Source organism: Vulpes lagopus, chromosome 15, assembly GCF_018345385.1.
Source record: "Vulpes lagopus strain Blue_001 chromosome 15, ASM1834538v1, whole genome shotgun sequence".
Taxonomy (NCBI): domain Eukaryota; kingdom Metazoa; phylum Chordata; class Mammalia; order Carnivora; family Canidae; genus Vulpes; species Vulpes lagopus.
The window spans coordinates 29,006,635-29,023,540 of NC_054838.1; the positions used below are offsets into that span (position 1 = coordinate 29,006,635).

At 48.6% G+C, this 16,906-nt stretch overlaps 1 protein-coding gene across 1 annotated transcript in view; it reads left to right on the top strand.

The window, feature by feature from the left end:
* USP35 (ubiquitin specific peptidase 35) overlaps positions 1-16,906 on the top strand; it is a 52,870-nt gene that overhangs the window by 1,679 nt on the left and 34,285 nt on the right. Inside the window, exons 2-7 of the mRNA XM_041729684.1 lie at positions 4,506-5,187; positions 6,518-6,650; positions 8,251-8,380; positions 8,784-8,885; positions 10,415-10,573; positions 15,051-15,244. Of these exons, the coding sequence (XP_041585618.1) occupies positions 4,515-5,187; positions 6,518-6,650; positions 8,251-8,380; positions 8,784-8,885; positions 10,415-10,573; positions 15,051-15,244 (1,391 nt within the window). The 5' untranslated portion in view covers positions 4,506-4,514. The remainder of the gene's footprint in view (positions 1-4,505; positions 5,188-6,517; positions 6,651-8,250; positions 8,381-8,783; positions 8,886-10,414; positions 10,574-15,050; positions 15,245-16,906) is intronic.

The following is a 16,906-nucleotide window of genomic DNA, read 5'->3' on the forward strand; positions in this document are numbered from 1 at the left end:
ATTGAATCCAGTGACACTGCTGAGGGATGAGAAAAGCAAAGATGGCCTTGAGAAGCTCAGAGACTTGGACTATAGGGGGGTTAGGAAAGGCTTCCCGGGGTGGGGGGGGGGCGCGCATGTGACCTGGGCCTTGGAGGATGAGTCAGAATTTGCCAGAAGAGGGAGAAGTCTTTCCCAGCAGAGAGGACATCACCAAAAGGTGGCCATCAGGAAAAGCCCACTGACCATAGTCCTTCAGATTTGTCACCAAGCAGTGTTTGTCAAGTTCATGTCCACCCCTGCCCTCCATCAGTCAGTTGTCACAGAAAGGGCTTGAATGTCAAGCTCAGGAGTTTGGATCTTACGCTGAAGGGGCTGGGGAGCCTTGAGAGTTCTGAGCAGGGTATGGCAAGATGGAGCTTATCATCTAATGAGATTAATCTGATGATATTTGCAGGGTGGGTCACAGAGACCTGGGAGGGATGAGGAAGGCTGAATTGGGGCCCAGGGTATGGGGGAAGGGCAGGGCATTGTGTGTACACACACACAGACACGGTACCGTGCTTTGAGGTTGGTAGAGATGAGTCAGGCTTCACCATACAGGAATGGAGACCTGTCAATACACAATGGAAATGTGGAGTGTCATCCAAAAGGGACAGATAAAGGGATCTGGGCCTTCTAGGGGAGGGATTGTGAGGTTCCTGTATGCTTACTATCTGCACTGGAGCCAACTGGGTTTTGCTGGGACCCTCAGGCTATCACACCAGCAATGAGAGGTATAAGCCAAGGGCCTGGGGGAAGAGCAGCAGCACTGGTTGGGAAAGGGTAAGAGGTGGTCAGGCGGTCATCTCCCATTTTGGGGTTCAGAGGCTCAGAATGGTGAAAGAGCACCTCCCTCAAGGCCATGGGCACCATGGGGCATAGTGCCAGGGCTAGATTCGAAGGCTTGGACTCTTCTGCACAACACATACCGCTATTGGAGGATGGATCGAAGGAGGGAATGAGGAGATGGGGGTTAGAAGACTACTGCACTAGTCCAAGCAAGAAGTAAAGAGAAGCTGATCTTGGGTGCTGCAGGAGCTCCGAAGGAGATAGTGGAAATGCTTAGTTGGCAGTGAGGGAATTTCCTGGTAGAATCAGCAAGATCAGGAGTGTGTGTCTGTTTCCCCACTGGGTGTCAGATGGCCCAAGAATAGACTTATGACTGCTCTGGCCCTCTTCTTTTTTATACCTTGTCCCCTTCCCTGTTAGGGCTTAAATGGTCTCCATTCTCCAGGTGAAAGAGCTGAGGAGCCTGGCAGGGATTCACCCAAGGTCACCTGGTAATTCAGAAGCAGAGAACCTGGGTCGCATGCTTTTTATGCTGGCTCTTCTGAGGGAGGATATGGCTGCTGCGTGCCGCTGAGTTTGGTGCGGGGCAGCTGTCTCTTGGGTCAGAGCCAGTGTGGACAGGCCATCTCCTTGTCCAGAGCCTAGAGGAGTAATCCAACCTCTCCTGAGTAATGCTGGCGGTCTGCTGCTTCCTCCCCTAGGAAGACCAAGTGCAGGTTTTTATCCCACCCCGCCAAGGCTGTGTCCCTCTCACATGGTGATCCTCCACTTTCCCATGGGTGCCCTAGGGAAATCAGGCCTTGTCCTGCCTCTCTTCTGTGGCCTGTGGTGAGGTCAGGTGAGCTCCAAGCCTCTAAAACCCTTTTGCATGAATGCACTCAAGACATTGAGTGGGTTTAGTTGGTGACTATGGTGACAGCTGATCTCAGACTGCCTGTGTGGGAGTGGGGGCAGGTAGGCACGGCTTGTTTGGAGTGGCCAGGCCACAGACTGCACAGAGGCTGCACGGCTGGCCCCAGAGATCACAGCCCTCACAGAATGGCACCACAAACGGGTTTCCAGCTGCCAGGTGCAAAGGTATCCGGTAGAATGGTATGAAATTGCCAACATCTGCTCCTTTGCTTTCATGTGGTTCAGCCTGATATCACTTATCCCCATTTTACAGAAGACTAAAAGAGGATCATGATGCAATTTGCTCAGGGTCACATAATGAGTTGCAAGACTAGAATAAAATTTGCTCAAGGTCACATTAGAATGTAGGACTCGTCATTCCTAGTCTCTTTCCACTTCCAGAACCTTCTGTAGCCCCAGAACTCCATTTCTGCCTGCTCCCAGGTCCTCTTCCTCCACATATGAGGTCAATATCTCATCGATTAGGGTTTCTTCTTGGCTGCCTGAATAATAGGATTTCTTGGCATCCTGGGTTGAAAGCATATTAAGTCCACTGGCCTGGAGGGCAGGGGTAGGGTTTTGCAGGGTTAGTTTACCTGGGAGGTTGGTCACAAGCACTGCCTAGGAAAGAGAAGACCGGGATGAAGCGAGACCAGTTTTTAAAGACCCGGTAAAGGCCTTTGAGATTATGCCTTGTGTTGGCACTCTTTACCAACATATCTGCCTCTGCCACCAGACTGGAGGTTCCTAAGGGCGAGGACTTTGCTTCTAAAGGGAAGGGGGCTGATTTATTGAGCACTTCCCTGTGCTCAGCATCATGCTGAGGACTTTATATTTAACAACAGTCCTGAAGGGTGGAAACAGACTGAGAAAGTGTAAGTAACAGGGATGGGAAGCGGACTTCATTTCCAGATGAATCTCATTCAGAGTAAAAAGAGTTTAACACACTATTCGAGGAGGCTTGGAGTGGGCTCTGGGTGTATGAATCTGTACTAAGTTACCAGGTGGTTCGGAGGCAGCCAAGCCAGTGTTTGGGAACCACTGATCTGTACTCTGGCTTTACCCACAGTAATCTCAGAGATGCCAGCCATTGAGGACCTCACAGCCTGGTGAGAGAGAGAAAGAGACAAATGGGCCCATTGCATTTAACACATGCAATAATGGAAGCTTGGCTTCAGCCAAGAGCTAGGACAGTGAAAGGAGCGTCTCCATAGGGCCTAGCACAGTGTCCAGGTCCACAGTATCTGTGGTTCTGAATAAAGGTTTCTGGCGCCTCATTTAGTGAATGTCTGGCTTATCTTCACACTAACGTCAGGTCTCAAGAAGTTTTTACTAGCCAGTAAGTTTAAACGCTTACTGTATGCTGAACCTTATCTCATGTCCTGCCTAGAGTGGGATTATATAAAGAAGCAAAGAAATGGCCCTGTCTTCTAGGAGTTGAAAGTTGGATATTAGGAGAAAAAGCTTTATCTTTGTGAACCAGCATGAGAATCGGAAATAAAAGTGGGTCAGCTTGGGAGACAGGCTTCCAGGAAACTGCCCAAAGGAAGAGGAAAGGCAAAGGGAAGGCTACTTCTGCTCAGAGGCATAAGTAGCAGTAGTAACACTGTATTTTACATCTTTGCTTCTTTGACAAATGCCGACTATGTGCCAGGCACTGGCCTAGGTGAGGGAACAAAACAGACATGGTTCCTGCCCTCAGGAACCTGTATCGTATGGTGGAGGAGGCTGACTCCAACTAAGGAGTTATGATAATTGCTGTAAAGGAGGACAAGGTGCTCTGAAATTGTTAACAGTCGTGTTTGACCCAAAGAGGTTAGGCAAGGCTACCTTGAAGAAGTGAGTTTGGGCTAAAGTCTGCAGGGTGAGTCAAGTAAGGAGGGGAGGGAGGAGTTAGGCGAAGGGCCCAGCAACAGGGAGAACACAGTGAGGTAAGAGTGAGAGACTGGTGTGGGCTGAGGCTGGGGAGGGGCAGGCAGGGCCTTGAGTGTGCAAGGCTATGGGGCAAGGCCTGGAGGTGGGGCCAGGCCACAGACATGATATGCTGTGCTTCATTGGAGGGAATTATGTGATCCCAGCTATAATGGAGGAATAAGCGACAGGTGGGTGTAGGAATGGAGGTCCAGGGATATTCTTAATTGAAGACAGGGTGTCTGAGGTAAGCTTCGAAGGAAAACAGGAGTTTGGCTGTGTGAGTGTGTGGTGGTGGTGGTGGTGGTCTTGAGAGATAGGATGTTTCAGGCAAAAGGCACAGCATACACAAAGAAGTGGAGCCTTGGAAAGGCGTAGGTCACTTGAGATACAACAAGAAGTTGTTTTGGGGCAGAATAAAGTATGCAGGGATCTCCCCGTTGGTTCTTCCTTGGGGCCCTAGGACTGCTCTCCCTCCCTGGAGGTGTGATTTTTGTGTGTGTCCCTGCTCATCTTCCCCAACAGGACAGGGCTTGGCCAAGATACGGGACAACAGCTTTTATATCCAGCTCCTACTGGCCTCAAGAGTGGATGAGGTCACCAGCGAGGCCTGGGGAGAGAAGGGCAAAAGAGTCGGGTGGAAGGTTCAGATACTGCCATGGCAAGGCGCTCATCAGCAATAACTACAACCCCCTGGGGCTCGTCACATGCCAGGCATCGCGCTTAGCTTCATGCAGTACCTCCCAGTGAGGTATCCTCGCCCCATTCCACAGGTGATGACACGGAGGCCCAGAAAGGTGGCCGGTTGCTCGCCCCAAGTCGTAGCGCAGGGGGATCCCTTGGGGAACGGGACCTGCTGGGCAGAGTGTGACCCTGCTCCCTGTCGCCTGCAGCGTGGCACCATGGACAAGATCCTGGAGGCGGTGGTGACGTCCTCGTACCCGGCGAGCGTGAAGCAGGGGCTGGTGCGGCGCGTGCTGGAGGCGGCGCGGCAGCCGCTGGAGCGCGAGCAGTGCCTGGCGCTGCTGGCGCTGGGCGCGCGCCTCTACGTGGGCGGCGCGGACGAGCTGCCCCGCCGCGTGGGCTGCCAGCTGCTGCACGTGGCCGGCCGCCACCACCCCGACGTCTTCGCCGAGTTCTTCAGCGCGCGCCGCGTGCTGCGCCTGCTGCAGGGCGGCGCCGGCCCCCCGGGCGCCCGCGCGCTCGCCTGCGTGCAGCTGGGCCTGCAGCTGTTGCCCGAGGGGCCGGCGGCCGACGAGGTGTTCGCGCTGCTGCGGCGGGAGGTGCTGCGCACCGTGTGCGAGCGCCCGGGGCCGGCGGCCTGCGCGCAGGTGGCGCGGCTGCTGGCGCGGCACCCGCGCTGCGTCCCCGACGGGCCTCACCGCCTGCTCTTCTGCCAGCAGCTGGTGCGCTGCCTCGGCCGCTTCCGCTGCCCCGCGGAGGGCGAGGAGGGCGCCGTGGAGTTCCTGGAGCAGGCCCAGCAGGTGAGCGGGCTCCTGGCGCAGTTGTGGCGCGCCCAGCCCGCCGCCATCCTACCCTGCCTGAAGGAGCTGTTCGCCGTCATCTCCTGCACAGGTGCGTGGGGGCTGGTGCGTGGCGTGGCAGGTGCGCGTCAGGGGCTACTTCCCAGGTGGGGAGACGCAGCGTGCCTGCCCTTAGTAGCAGGGCTGCCCTGAGCTCCTGCTCTGGGCCTCTCCTGGGGTGGGTGCTGGGCCCAGATTAAGCTGGGCAGGAGGAGGACCGGTGAGTGAGACAACAGAAGGGGGCGCGGGGACGTCATCATGCCCGTTGGGTCAGGTGGGTTTCGTAGAAGTGATGACTTTTTTTTTTTTTTTTTTTTTTTTTTTAAATGATGAAGGATGAGGAATCCTATCAGATATGGAGGGTGCTAAGATATCAAGGGTGGGAAGCTCTGGTTATTTTTTTAAATTTTTATTTTTTTTCTTTATTTATTTATGATAGTCACAGAGAGAGGGGCAGAGACACAGGCAGAGGGAGAAGCAGGCTCCATGCACCGGGAGCCCGACGTGGGACTCGATCCCGGGTCTCCAGGATCGCGCCCTGGGCCAAAGGCAGGCGCCAAACCGCTGCGCCACCCAGGGGATCCCCTTTTTTTTTTTTTTAAAGATTTTATTTATTTATTCATAAGGGAGAGAGGCAGAGGGCCAAAGGCGGCGCTAAACCGCTGAGCCACCCGGGCTGCCCGAAATTATGACTTTTGATTCAAGTTTTGAGAGGTAGCTGGTCAGCAGCAGGGGCAAGGTGTTCAGGGCAGGCCGAGGCCAGGCTGAGGACGTGCGGTAGAGCCTGTATATCTCAACTCTGAAATGTAAACTCTTGGTCCTCCATTGTCAGCTGTGGCACTTGAACTACACTTTAAATGGGTGAAATAAGATCTGTGCCTCTCCTGATGATAGGGCTATTCAGTTGAAAGGAAGAGAATTCACCTGGCAGGAGAAAGAACCAAGCCCAGAAGTATAAGCACTTATCCAATTGGAGAACAGATTTTGATAACTAAGTGGTCTTTTTCACCTTTAGGCCTTTGTATGGTTCCACCTGGAATGTCTTCTCTCCCCTCAAGTCACACAGCCTTTCTCTCTGTTCTTGCCCGTCCAGTGTTATCCTTTCTTATAGACCTTGCCTATAGGATAGGCACAGTTTGGGTGGGGGGTGTCAGGGGTTTTTGTCTGTGCCCAGTACAGGGCTGGGCCCCAAACCATGCCAGTGAAGGTTTGTTGAGCGAATAAACTAAGGTGGGATCGGAGGCTGTGCTGTTGTAGGAAGTGGCCCTGATGTGTTCTTTAAGAAGCCTAGTCTTCCTTGGCAGCATGAGCCCATGAGGTATTGGGGAGGTGAGGGGCCTACCTGCCTTGCTTAGCTCATCCCAGCCCCCTCACCATTCCAGAGGAAGAGCCACCGTCCAGTGCCCTGGCCAGCGTGGTCCAGCACCTACCATTGGAGCTTATGGATGGTGTCGTCCGGAACCTCAGCAATGATGACAGTGTGACAGACTCTCAGATGCTGACTGCGATTAGCAGGTGGGCTGAGGGCTGAGTGGTGATTAGATCTCTTTCCCTCCTTCCACTGGGTAGGGTTGCTGGGCTAGATTTAGTGTGGGAAGGTCCAGGAACTCTGATTTTTTCATTCATCCATCCTTTCTTGAGCCTTGCTTTGTGCCTGGCCCAGGGCTGGATGTGGGAGATGCAGAGAACCTTTCCCTGGTGATGCTCTCGGGTTGGGTGCCAACTATGTGATCCCGGACAAGTCAATAAACTCTCTGAGCCTTCGTTTCTCCCTCAGTAATAGTAAAGATGGTATGAGAAGTTGTCACATTTCTACCGGGTTATACTAGAAGCCGAAGATCCGTTACAAAGTACTTTTTGAGTTTGACAGGTTTGATACATGGAATTTGGGTGCTTTAGTTCACAGCTTTTGCACATTCTCCACTTTGTTTGAGGTGTCACCACACCTGCCTATCCAGTGATCCCAGAATATGCTGCCTACCTTCCTGCCTATAGGCCTTTGGCTCTGTAGATCCCATTCATCTGGCAGGCCTCCCTCACCATGCTTTCCATACCCGTATGCAGATCTCCCATCTCCATTAGGCTTCTTAGATTTCTTGTCTTTAGTGGGTAAGAGTATGGGCTCTAGAGGTAAGCTGCTTGGGTGCAAATCCTGGCTCTTCTACCTCTTGCCTGTGTGACTTTGGGCAAGTTACTCCATGACTGTAGGTCTCTGCTTTCTCATTTATAAAATAGTGTAATTGAATCCATCTTACCAGGTTGTTGCAAGGATCAGATAAAACAAGATGATACACATAAAGTGTTTAGAGCACTGATGGTAGCTATTGTCATTGTAATTACTATTACTTTGCTTTCTCATTCTGTTTATTATTTTTATTTTTTTCTCGTTCTGTTTATAGCATAGTCTTATGAGTCTATTTATTTATTTTATTTTTTTTAGTCTTATGAGTCTAAAGGTAATGATATAGTGACACTTTCCTGAGCACCTGCTATATGGCAGTTTCATGCCCTGTGCACAGAAACATTATCTTGGGGGTCAGGTGTGTTTATAAATGTAAGACAGATGGAGTAGTGCTTGGTGCAGAGTGAATACTATGAGAGTTAGCTATTGTCACATTTTTTAATTCATGCAACTCTGTAAGGTTGCATGTAGGTAAGCTATCGTCCCCATTTTACAGAGGAGAGAACTGAGGCTAGAGAAAGTGACTTGTTCTAGGTCACAAGCAAGGGTTTGCAGGAGCCAAAGCTTCCAGTGTGGCAGGGGGTCAGAATGGGGGGTAGGAAGTGCTCCTCCTGCTGCTGAGCCTCATGGTCCAGGCAGAGACCATCGAAAGCCCCATTCTGCGACTGTAGCCTAGTGTGTGGGGTGAGGTTTGGAGTGTTGAGAGGGTCGTTCCCCTCCTGCTGGGCTGGGAGCCCCAGGTTCTACCAGATGCCTGTACTGGGCTCATTTGCAGTTCTCAGAGGTGACTTGTCCATCCCATGGACCCCAGGGCTGCTCTGTGCACATGTGGGTCAGTGTAGGGTCGCAGGACATTATAGCTTGTCTCTGGGCTGCCCCACCCAGGCATTTGGGCCTCCCTGGTTCTTGTGTCATTGTCACTCCCCTCTACAGGATGATCGACTGGGTGTCATGGCCTTTGGGGAAAAACATTGACAAGTGGATCATTGCATTGTTGAAGGGCCTGGCAGCTGTTAAGAAGTTCAGCATCTTGATTGAGGTTTCACTTGCCAAAATTGAAAAGGTTGGTGGGCCCCTGTCCAAGTTCTGGGTTATGGCTTTTACCACTTATCTCTTGCAAGAGACTGTGTGGGTCTGGGAGGCAGAGCACTGGGGCTCCAACCCAAGCTCACTGTGACCTGGAACAATTCATTGTACCTCCCTGGGCTTCAGATTTGCCCCATTTATTTCTCTATTCATTCAAGAATGTTTGTCACTTTTGGTCTATCCATCCTTCTCTCCCATTGGGTATCTGTCTTACTATCCATCTGTCCATCAACCTAGATCTGTGAGCATGTCTATGTTCTTGGTCCTGCATGTGTCTGCTGCTCCAACTCTGGTATCTCTGACCACCTCTCAGGTCTGTGACTGTACTTGTCCTCTGGGGCCTAGGCGTGGGGGACTCTTGATCAAGGACTCTCTTCCAGGTTTTCTCCAAGCTTCTATACCCCATTGTCCGGGGAGCTGCCTTGTCTGTCCTCAAGTACATGCTCCTGACCTTCCAGCACTCCCATGAGGCCTTCCACCTGGTAAGAACCCTATGTGCTACCCTGAGGATGGGCAGTTCTCCATCCTCCACTGGTTTGGCTGGAGTCCAGACATGCTGTCTCTATTGGGGCTGGGGTTTTGAAGCTTAAGACCTTGAAGTTCTGGACATTAGGACTGGAGGAGACTTAAAACTCCATTTTATGGATAGGGGACTAAGGCCAGAGAATTTGACTTCCCCATAGGCCCACAGTAGAGTGACAGCCCTAGAATGATGACAGCTAATGTTGCTTAGGTGCTTGATGTATGCCAGGCACAGTACTAAAGACAGTACATGTATTAACTCTCAGGAGAGCCCTCAGAGGGAGCATTCTATCATTTTTTCCACTTTTCAGCTGAGGAAATTATAGGGAGGTTAAGTCACTTGTCCCAGATACACAGCTAGTGAGCAATATAGGGAAGATTCTAACTAAGGTGATCTGACTTCTGCCCCAGTGTCCTTCCAATATACCCTGTGGCCAACCAGCACCCAGGTGGCCTGGCCTCCCGCTCATGGCCCTTTCTGTTATCCTTGGGGCCATCCCTTGGGAAGGACACCTGTAGTCCTTGGTTGGTGTGGGGGAGGCAGGGCTACTCTCCTGTCTTCCTTTCCCCAGACCTGGAGATGGGGCCCTAGATTCTGATGGCTCCTGGTCAGGGCAGAAATTTCATGCTTTCCAATTTGCTACAGTGGGAAAGGCACAGAACCAGGGATTGGGGGACTTGGGGTTGAGTCTTGTCTCCATCATTTGCTAGATGTGGTGACCTTGGACGGGTGCTTATGTCTCAGGGCTTGGAACAGGGTAAGCCCTGAGGATGGTGGGAGAGGGTTAGATGAGGTGATATTTGTCAAGAGCCTGCTGCATACTAGGGACTGGATAGATAACTTGTTTCTTCCCATCCTTCTCCTGGGCGCCCTCCCTCCAGTTCCTGTGGGCTGACTCTGTCCATCCCTGGGACCGTATAATAGAATACCCCCATGGGTTTGAAAGTTAGTACTGCATAGCACAGAGGAAAAAAATGGCCTTTGGTTGAGATATCAGCTTTTTCTGTAATATGTGGGGGAAGTTCTTGGTGAATTACATAATATCTCCAACTTCAATTTCTTCATCTATAAGATGGGAATAGTAATTGCTAAATACAATCATTGTGAGGGTGAAGTGTTTGACACATAAATGTTTGGTGAAAGAATGATGGTAGAAGGAAGAGTAGCCCTTGTCACTAAGGCCTCAGGCTCTCCTGGCAAGCCAGTTAGCTAAGGCCTATCAGCTGGGGCTTGGGCCCTGGCCACCCCTCAACTGTGAGGAGAGAATTGTTTATTTGGTTTAACAGATGAAGAGACTGAGGCAGAATATCCAAGGTCATCTATCTTGTAAAAAGTTATTGCCTACATAGCACAGAGCTCTGTGTAGGAAAGGGGGACAGTGGCCAGACCTCCTTGCCTTAAGGAGCTCTGAGTGTTTTCAGCCCTGACCACCAACCCCTGCCTCTGGTGGTAAATGGTACCAAGTCTAATCCTGCTCTGCTCTCACAGCTCCTCCCTCACATCCCCCCAATGGTGGCCTCTCTGGTCAAGGAGGACTCCAACTCTGGGACCAGCTGCCTGGAGCAACTGGCAGAACTGGTCCACTGCATGGTCTTCCGGTTCCCAGGCTTCCCGGATCTGTATGAGCCTGTCATGGAGGCCATTAAGGTGAGTGACAATCTCCCATTGATTCCTTGCCTTGCTCCAAAAAGGGTGCCCATTTGGGCCTTGCTCAAGGCCGTAATACGGATTAGTGGCAGTCCCCCATCATTTGGTCTCTGCCTGTCTCCCATCACCTCCCGTGACCCATCCTGTGCTTCAGGCACACTGAGCTACCAGCCATTGCCCCAGATGGGTCACCACTCATGATTGTTCCAAGTCTTTGCCTGTGACATTCTGACTAAACCCTTCTCTTGTTCTGCCTGGATAGCTCATATTCCCATTGAATCTTCTCCGTTAAGCCTCCACTCAAGTGTTAGCTCTCTCAGAAAGCCTCCCCTGATAACTCTTGATACCTCCTCCCTGCCCCAGGCTGGGTCAGGGCTTGTCTGGGCTCCCACAATTCCCACATCCCTTTGTCATGTGTTGTCACTGTGTCTCCCACCAGCCAGAGGACTCCAGAGCAGGGATTATCTGTAAGTGTTCACATAGCTTTACTGATCCTCTCCTTGCTTTGTGCCAGACCCAGGCTGGGAACTGGGGATACAGGCACCAGCAGACCAAGTCTCTTCCGCTGAGGAGTTTGCAGCCTAGCGGGTGACAGGCTTGCACAGAAGTAACTCTGATGTAAGTGGCTTAGGAAATTCCTGTGAGGAGAAGGGAAGGATTATCTCCAGTCCGAGGAGGAGGCTACAAGGATGAAGGGGCTTCTGACCTGGGCTTGCTAGTTTGCTAGGACAATAGCATTTACAGGTGATGCCACATTTGACAGTGTGTTCCATATATTTTGTTTCTTAATGCTCACAAGACAAAAGAAATGAGAGGTAGTGTTGTTACCTGAATTTCATAGATGAAGGGAGTGAGACTGGAGAGGCTTGATGACTTGCGCAGTCATGGAGGTAGTGAGAGACGCAGGCACAGTGCTTGCTTGCTGAGCCCATTCCTATTGCCTGATAGGGAGGGCAGGTCTGAGCATGGGTGAAAGATGTCTGGGTAGGTGATGGCTCTTAAAGAACCTCTGCTCTGCCTTCCACTTCTGTAGTGCAGCAGATAGATAGCCTGAAAAGCAATCCACTACAGAACACCTAGATATGCTTGTTAAAATATAACAGACTTTTTTAAAGTACTTAGCTGAGCTTGCAAGAAATTAATGGGGAATTCCCAGGGGCCAAAAAGAAAGAAAGAAGTGGAATTCAGAATGGTGAAAGATGATGCCCTTTTTTATCTGTCGTGGGCAGGGAAGGAGGGAAGGTGTAACCATAGTCACTAAGCCACTTGAGCTTATAGGGACAGGAGGTGATGCTTAGGGCTTGCTCTCACTAAGGCATTAGCACTAAGAGGCCTATGTAAGTCAGGACCCAAAAAGGCTTTACTGTTAGTAAAAGAGTGGTCTAGAAAAAAAAATATATACATGGTCTCAAATGTCAAGGAAACTTTTCTGGCTTGATCTGTACTCTGGGAAAAATGAAATTGTTAATCATTGGCCTGCTCTTATGTGGGTTTAGGGGTTCAAGTTCTCATTGTCTTTGGGGTTATGAGGCCCCTAAGCTTGGGTACTCACATTAAAAGTAGTATGAACTTGTAACACAAACCCAAGAGTTACCCTATAGAAACAGAAAAAAGTGCTTTCAAGTCACAAAGATAAAATTCTGCTAAAGGTAAGTTTATAATCCGAAAATTACAAAACACACAAGGGAACAATCCATCTTGAGTGAGACTTAGTCGATACTTTAAATAAAACCTCCAGCATTTATTTGAGTCTTCTCAGTTTTTCCAGCTTAATATAATGAATTTTTTTTTTAAAGATTTTGTTTATCATGAGAGACAGAGGGAGAAAGAGACAGAGACACCGGCAGAGGGAGAAGCAGGCTCTCCACAGTAGCCTGATGTGGGACTCGATCTCGGACCCTGGGATCATACCTTGAGTCAAAGGCAGATGCTGAACCACTGAGCCACCCAAGCTCAGAATGAATTTTTTTTTTTTAGTGGAGCCAACCTACAAAAGAAGCAGCTACCTTGCTAGATCATGAGCTGCCTGTCACTGGAGGTAGATGAGCAGAGGAGGCAGGGCTTTGACTTGTTAGAAGTGATTATTATTTCCTGCTAGCTTGTGAGCTTCTTTCTGGTGGGCAAGGACCATGTGAGGATTTCTGTGCCCAGCAAATAATCTGTGACTGTACTGTGAAGAATACTCTCATGGAGCCATGAACAAAGAGGAAGGCTGCACTGGGCACTGAGGGAGACCCATACTGAGTGAAACTCAGGCTTTTCCCACTAGGGGCTCCGGTCTGATCCAGAGGACAGTGAAGCTATAAATACCAGTACCACTAAGTGCAGCCAGCTAAGCTTTATAAGATAGATATAAATCACACATGTACCCCACTTGAGAAGATCCTGGGAAGTCTCCAAGAGAGGGGATGGGATATAGAAGTTAGGTCTTGAGGGATAGGGACTAGCAGGATGAGGCACCTCCAGATGCATCAGAGGGAAAGGTGTTGGGAGTGGGAGTTTGTCAGCTGCATGAAAGGGACATTGGAAAGATCTAGACGGGAGGACCTTACACTGGACTGACTGCTTAATCTAGCAGATCTGGGCTTCTCAAACCTTTTCTCCAAAGTCCTTGAGCCCAGGCAAGGGCTGCTTGCTGAAGCAGCCTGACACAAAAAGCTCCGCGTTTCTAAAATCTCATCTCAGAGATTCAAGTATGTATTTCATAATTATAAACATTGTTTTTAATGTAAACATTTTTCTTCCCTGAATATTAGAGCCTATAACCCCAGGAAGGTGTGCTACATTTGTTCTGTGGCTTTGAATACCTCTAGGTATGAGCCAGTTTGAGAGGCAAAGCAGCAAAGTATCCATAGGATTTTTTTTTTGTTTATCAAATTCTTTCACATGTTTTCTATGAGCACATCCTTCTTTGAGGCTCCTTTATAAATAAATTCTGGAAAGTTCTCTCAGGCAGTTTCTCTGGGAGCTGTGGTACTTGGTAAGGGACCCATTTTTTGTAACATTAGGAGCTTGAAACTTCATAATTTTGTTTTCTTTTTGTGAGAGTACCAAGTTACCTTCTTTGAGAAAGATGGCATTTTTTTCTAGTGTGGATAATTTTGAATCGTGTGTGTGCATGAGATTCTGTCTTTCAGCTTTTTTGTACCTGTTTGTGCATGTTGTGCATGTTGGGGTGAGGATTGGATAGGGGATGATAGGAAGAGAAAAAGGGAGACTAAGATGTGTGTGTGTGTGTGTGTGTGTGTGTGTGTGTGTGTTTAAATTTAGAGATGGGGAGAGGGAGAGGGTGAGAGAATCTTAAATGGGGCTCAGTCTCATGACCCTGAGATCATGACCTCTTGAAATCAAGAGTCTGATACTTAACCAACCGTGCCCTCCAGGTGCCCCAAGTCTGTATCTTTTTATGTTGCCTTTGGTAGCTCCTATATTTTTTATCATCTGTGAGAGGTGACTGATCTGATAAATGTTCCTGGGAAATGAGTGAGTAGAAGTGTTAAACCACTGCTTGAGCTTGACCTTCTCTAGTGGCCAGACGATGCATGCTGGGGAGACCAGGGCTTTCAGTGCTAAGCTGGTTTGAAACTCTGGAGGCTTGGACAAATCTGGGGTCTGTGCTCAGGATTTTATAGGGCCTAGAGGAATGTCACTTAAATCTGTTCTGTAACTCTGTATTCTTAAATGTTTTTCTTTAAAATAGATTAGAACCCATGCTGGGTAATGTTATTTTAGGTGCATCTTTTTTTACTGTTAAAAAGGAGAATAAGTAAGAAAGCATGCTAATTCCTGAGCTCTTGACCAAGGACCCATAGTAGTACCCCAGGACCGCCTCCCTCTCCACATTATCCTGTCTATGGGATCATGCTAGGGGGTGGTGACTAATTAAAGCTGATGGCAAACCTAAAAGTAGAAGGGCAGTGGGAACATCATTGTGTGCAAGTGCTGTGAGAGTATGGAGTACCAAACTGATATCAGGTAGAAGTAGCCTCATGTGACAGATGAGGAAATTGAGTCAGAGAGGCTCACTTGATCATTGCCAGGCAGTTAGTTAGGACAGGAGTCAGGACTAGGGCTGAGATCTTAACATTGTTGAATCTGGGCCTGTGTTGTCATTGCTTAGAGTCTGTCATACCTTGGGCTCCTCTAAGAATATACAGATTCTTCATTTGTTGTCTGGATGTCCCTGGAAAATTCTTTTCTTGGAGTCATAGTTTTTCCATTTATGAAGTGGGAATTTTATACCTTCCTGAGGCAGTTGTGACATGAAAGGTGATATAGAAAGCCCGCGTGTCAAAATGAAAACCTAGAATAAGTTTGGAAGCAGAAGGCTATTAACATGTATATCTAGAATATTTGTGGGACATTGTGCTTGGGTGGGGGTGGGGTGGACTGTGGTCCAAGAAGGCTTCCCAGAGGAAGTGATCTTTTGAGAGCTGACCATAATCCCCACTGTCCTGCTGGCTTGTTTCCTCCTCAGGACCTCCATGTTCCCAATGAGGACCGCATCAAGCAGCTGCTGGGGCAGGATGCCTGGACCTCGCAGAAGAGTGAGCTGGCTGGTTTCTACCCTCGGCTCATGGCCAAGTCAGACACGGGCAAGATTGGTTTAATCAATTTGGGCAACACATGCTACGTGAACAGCGTCCTTCAGGCCTTATTCATGGCTTCTGAGTAGGTGCTGCTTTTGAATTTCCTGCCCCTCCTCTCCTTTGGGCTCCCGGGTGTATGGGGAGGGGATGAGGGATTGGAGAGGGTAGATGGGGTGTTGGAGATGGCAGGTCGTGCTTTGCATTGATGGCATAATTCCCTGAGGTCTGTGGGTACATGAAGGTGAGAGGTCTGGGAGAGCTCCAGGCCATTGATAAGGTAGTAGGTCAAGGCTGGATGGGAATTTGAGATGGGACTTCAGGGGCTGGGCTGTAGTGGGAAGGAGGTCTGCTCTGGGTTGCTCAACATCATTGATTTTTCCCCTGGGGTTCATAGGGATGAATTGTGTTTTCCACTCACCCTGGTATTAGACATTCCCTGTCCCCTTTACTAAAATAAAATATTTATTGTCAGTGGCTACCTATCCACCTTAAGGCTTGCTTAAAAATCCAACAAGATTTCAGTCACGGAAGTAGACATCTTTTTTCCCCTAATTTTTTTTTTTTGTGTGTGTATGTTAAAACGCACATAACATAAAATATATTTTTTATTTAGCCATTCACTTGTCAGTGGACACTTAGGTTCCGTATCTTGGCTGTTGTAAATGTTGCAATGAATGTGGGGGTGCATATATCTTTTCAAGTTAGTGTTTTCCATTTTTTTTTTTTTAAAGGTTTTATTTATTTATTCATGGGAGACACAGAGAGAGAGGCAGAGACATAGGCAGAGGGAGAAGCAGGTTCCATGCGGGAGCCTCATATGGGACTTGATCCTGGAATCCTGGGATCACGCCCTGAGCCAAAGGCAGACGCTGAACCACTGAGCCACCCAGGCGTCCCAGTGTTTCCATTTTCTTTGGATAAATACTGTGAAGTGGAAATGCTGGATCATAAGGTAGTTCTCTATTTTTAATTTTTTGAAGAATCTCCATACTGTTTTCTAGAGTATACCAGTTTATAATCCTATCAGCAGTGTGTGTAAAGATTCCTTTTGTTCCCAGTCTTTGCCAACACTTGTTATTTCTGGTCTTTGATATAGCCATTCTAATTCTGATTTCCCTAATGATGGTGATGTTGACCAGCTTTTCATGTACCTGTTGGCCATCATCTTCTTTGAAAAATGGTCTGTTGAGATCCTCTGCCTATTTTTTAGTAGGATTGCTTTTTTCCTAATAGTTGTAGAAGTTCTTTATATATTTTGGATATTATTAACCCCTTATCAGAAATGTGATGTGCAAATATTTTCTCTCATTTTGAAGGATGCCTTTTCATTTTGCTGATGGTTTCCTTTGATTTGCAAGAGCTTTTCAGTTTGATGTACTCCCAACTGTTTATTTTGCTTTTGTCATCTTTATTTTTAGTGTCAGATCGAAAAACTCATTGCCAAGATGATGTTAAAGAGCTTACAGACTGTTTTCTTATTAGGAGTTATATGGTTTCAGGTATAATGTTCAAGTCTTAATCCACTTTGGGTTGATTTTTGTGTGTAGTGTAAGGAAGTGGTTCACTTTCATTCTCTTGCATTTGGCTATCCAGTTTTCCCAACACCATTTATTGAAGAGACTGTCCTTTTCCCATTATATATTCTTGGCTCCTTTATCGTATATTAATTGATTGTATAAGCATGGGTTCATTTTGGGGCACTCTCCTCTGTTGTATCAATCTGTTTATCTTTTTATGCTGGCAC